At 62.2% G+C, this 3,985-nt stretch overlaps 1 protein-coding gene across 1 annotated transcript; it reads right to left on the bottom strand.

Moving 5' to 3' along the window:
• Positions 1 to 460: 460 nt before the first annotated feature.
• On the bottom strand, positions 461 to 3,650 carry EPOP (elongin BC and polycomb repressive complex 2 associated protein). Its single transcript, XM_055579985.1, has one exon. It carries the CDS (start codon positions 3,225 to 3,227, stop codon positions 2,088 to 2,090), a length of 1,140 nt encoding a protein of 379 aa, XP_055435960.1. The 5' UTR covers positions 3,228 to 3,650; the 3' UTR covers positions 461 to 2,087.
• Positions 3,651 to 3,985: the final 335 nt, after the last annotated feature.

The raw sequence follows: 3,985 nt of genomic DNA, 5'->3' as shown, positions 1-3,985 counted from the left end.
AAGAGTATTTCGTGACCCACCGCTCCTCTCCTTCGCCCAGAGGTCACACATCCCACCCAGGCTGGTCGAGAGGGCCAAAACTGACCTGACAAAAAGCGAGGAGCTCTTTAAAAACTGGAGTCTGCCTTTCTCAATTTCTCCTTGCAAACCTTGCGCACACCCCCACCCCCTCTTCACAGCGACTCTCTCCCCACCCCTCACATCTGCCTTCTTCCTCGGCCTTCCCCATTCTTGGGGGGCAAGTTAAGATGGATACCCCTGAAGCACAGGCATGGAAGGCACTCCCCCACCCTCCTCCCTACAACACAGCTGGAGGGGGAGGGGAGGTCAGCAGGGTTCATAAAGGCCAGATGTTGAGGAGAAAGAGAGCACTGCCCAACCCACACCCACCCACCCCACCCCCACTCCCACCCCCAGCAAAAGAAAAATGAAAAGAGACAGCTTTTAAAACAAACAAAACTTTTGTGGTCCAAAACAGTGTTTTGTTTTGTTTTGTTTTTTTCAAGAATCTGCTCTATGCAAACATTAACAACTTTTTACAAAGCATTTTCACAGAAAAGGAGACAAGTCCTTCCCCAGTATCATATATGGGAATTGTTCCTCCCTCCTCCCTTCTTGGGGGAAAAGGGGAAAAAAACAATATTCACTAGTGTGGGCAGAAGGGTCACTGGATCCCTCACTATTGGGCAGATCGGCAACCCCCAGGTTCCCCTCAAACCTAAACTTGGAATTTCCCTAAGAGCTAAACTTCCCAGACCTCACCTGGGTGGAGAAAGTAAGTCCACTCCCCTCTGACTCCCTCCCCTCCCCCAGGAAAACAGAACTTCTGACCTCAAAACTAATCCCCGGCCCTGCCTCTTTCGGATCCATCAGGTCCCTGACAACTCCCGAAATGCCTGAAGTTGGGTGGGGGGAGAATGCTAAAGGTTCCTCAGCCCAGTTCCCATCCAGACTCAAACTGAGCCCCTTCAAACACCCCACTGGACCTTGTGGTTAGGCCAAGAGCCCTTTCATCTACCCCCTCCACAAAGAGCAGCTTGTCTTGTTTCTAGCCTTGAAGGAGGCTGAGTTTGGGTGTTCAAAGAATGGCCCTAGGCGTGCCCTCCACCTCCACGCCCTCCATCCTTAACCGGTGGAGAGGACCTGGAAGGAAGGGCAACTTGTTTGGTCTGATTTTATTGATTTCTTCCACCTTCCATTACTTTCCCTGGGATGGTCTCCTTCCCCAGGCAGTTTGTACTTCTGAAGGGCAGGAGGTTCCTCAGCCTTGCTCCTCTTAATACCAGGATTAAACTAGAGGAGGTGGTAGACTCATGGCAGGGGTGGGGGTGGGTGGGGTGGGGGTGTCCTCTTTTACCCATCAGATCTTATAACCTGAAAGCAAATGGAATACTGAAGGAAACTCCAAAACTGGACAAAGGGGAAAGACTGGTGGCTGAAAATGAAGACCTCGGTAACAAGGGGTCACTTGACTGGGGGGACCCTAGGGAAAGAACCGGGAGAGCGTGATCTTACCCTTGCCTAAGCTGCTCCAGTCCCCATGAAGGCTACAGTGGTGCTTGGAGGCTAGGGAAGGCCTGAGGGGAGTGAAGGGTTAAAGGCCTGGATGGTGGGGGTAGAGGATGCCCCCAGGGAGCTGCCAATCACCTCCCCACCCCCACCACAGCCCCCACCCATCCCCAGGCTCGCCCACAGAAACAACCGGTTTGTCCATCACCAAGGTCTCTCTCCCTCTTTTTTTTTTCCTCCTCTTTGAGTTGTAGCCTCCTCGACTCCCCCTGGGGTGAAGGCCCTGCCCCCAGAGATCCGAGATGCAAGAGGGGAGGGATTGGAATCTACGTCTTTAAGCCTTTTTCGGTTAAGCCTTCTCCCGACTCCAGGCCTTGGTTCTTCTCCAAAGGATGAGGGGGAGGGGGTGTCACTGCAACCAGTTAGGTGCTTGAAGATCACTGTCATTTGAGGTCCTTCTGACCACAGCCCATAAAACCTAGAGAGGACAGGCAAAGGTGAGAAATGAGGCTCTATTCTCGAGCCCGCAGTCTGGCGGTGGCCCCCACTTTTTCCCCTTGGCAGAAGAGGTCTCACGCTCAGGGCTGCTCCAAGTTGATTCCCCAGAATTTGAGGCCGGGGGGCTCAGGGACAGCGGGACCCCCTATCTGCCACCTCCACAGCGGGTGGGCAGGCGGGGGCTTAGCGTCTCCCTGGAGGCGAAGCGAGGATGCCGGCCCTAAGTCTCCGTCTTCCCCCACCACCAGGGCCGGGGGACAGGGGAAGCAGTCGAGGAGATTGAAGGTGCTCGTGGTGGGGAGCGTCGGGGTAGGTCGGCGGGGCTGCGCGCTGCGCTGGGGGGGCGCCGGCCGCCGGCGTTTCTTGGCGGCTCCTCGGGCGGGCCCTTTAGCTGGGGGCCGCTCGGGCCCCCGGCGCAAACTCGGAGTGTCGAGGGCAAAACCCTTCGCGTAACACCACAGTTTCGAGCGGCGGATCAGACGATTGAAATGTTCCTGGCGGAGATCGCCGGGCGCGGCCGGAGCTTCGCTGGCCGTCGAGGGGCTGGAGGCCGGTGCCTCGGGGGCGACCTTCGGAGGGTTTCCATCGACTAGGGCCGTCTGGTTCGGCGGGGGCGGTTCCGGCGCGGCCCCAGGCCCCATGGGCTCAGAAGAGAGGCCCGCAGGTGGCGGCGGAGGCCGAGAACCTGGCTCCTGATGCGGGCTAGCGGCGGGGCCAGGCTGAGAGTCGAGAGCCAGGGCTGGCCTAGGCGGAGCCGAGACGGAGCTGGTCGGAGATTCCCGAGGGCGCCGGGGCGCCGGGCAGTGGCCGGGAGGTACGCCGGAGCGAGCGCTGAAGTGCGGGAAACTGCCTCCGCCCTCTTCCTCCTCGCCGCGGCCCCGGCACACTGCGGCGTCGGCATCCTGGCGGGCCGGGGAGTTGGGATCGCTGGACCGCCCGGCCTGTCCCGCGAGGTGCTTCAGGCCATCCGGGGCCCTGCCGCCGGTGCACAGCGGGGCGCAAGGGCCCAGCAGCACCGGAGCCCGCGGCGCCAGCTCCCCAGGCCCCAGGCCCAGAGAGGACGCCCGGGGTTTGGCAAGGGCGCAGAAGGCAAGGGCACGCAGGCACAGAGGAGAGAACTCCTGGGTCCCCCGACGCGGCTTCCGGGGTGTGGGGGAGCAGGGTGACCCTCGCGGGGACCCCGGCACTGCGAGGCGGGGAGCGGGGCACAGAGTCTCCATGGAACTTTCCGGGGGGGTGCCCACTGAGGGGGCCCTGGTCCCAGCGGCGGGATGCCCTGACTGCCCGAAGAGCCCACGGGCGAGGGGAACATCGCCCCCCCTCGACGGGGAGGTCTCTGCTCGCTAGCGCCCCCGGCCCGCACCCGTGGGCCACGGAGCTCCGGGTCCCTCTTCGATCTCGTCACGCGGCCCTCTCGGCGGCCGGACTCCTGGGTCCCTGTGAGTCCCGGCGCGGTCGGCCGCCCTTCCTGCCGCCGCGAGCCCTGTGCAGCCTTGGCGGGAGCCCCTCTTGAGTTGCCCGGAGCGCAGAGGCTGGGAAAACAAAGCGGCCGGCGGCCGCAGGAGGCGGGAAGGACCCCGGGCCCGGCACCCGGTGCCGGGGCCCAGGCGGCGGGGAGGGCGCCTTCCGCCCGCTCGGCTTCTTTCTTCCCCGCTGGCTCCCGGAGACCGCGTTATAGAGAACTGCCCCCTCGCTGCCCCAATACCAGCGCCGGGGCCGCGAGCCCGCCGCTGATTGGGCGGCACTGCTTGTGACGTTGGCCGGGACCCCACCCCTCCCGCGGCACCGCCCCCATCCCCATTCTGCACACAGACACACACACGTGGACCCGGCGCGGCGGCGGCTGGGAGGGAGGGAAGGAGGGTGCGTGCGCGGGTGGGATATCGATGGGCTAAATGCGCCGCTGCACGTGGCGCAGTGGCGTCCCAGTGTTTAGTAGCCGCAAAGCACTTCATTTTTTCCCTCAGCAGTCATGGTT

Source organism: Bubalus kerabau, chromosome 4 (assembly GCF_029407905.1).
Source record: "Bubalus kerabau isolate K-KA32 ecotype Philippines breed swamp buffalo chromosome 4, PCC_UOA_SB_1v2, whole genome shotgun sequence".
In the NCBI taxonomy this organism is placed as follows: domain Eukaryota; kingdom Metazoa; phylum Chordata; class Mammalia; order Artiodactyla; family Bovidae; genus Bubalus; species Bubalus kerabau.
The sequence above is the reverse complement of the archived record's forward strand: the minus strand, read 5'-3'. Positions and strand labels throughout refer to the sequence as shown.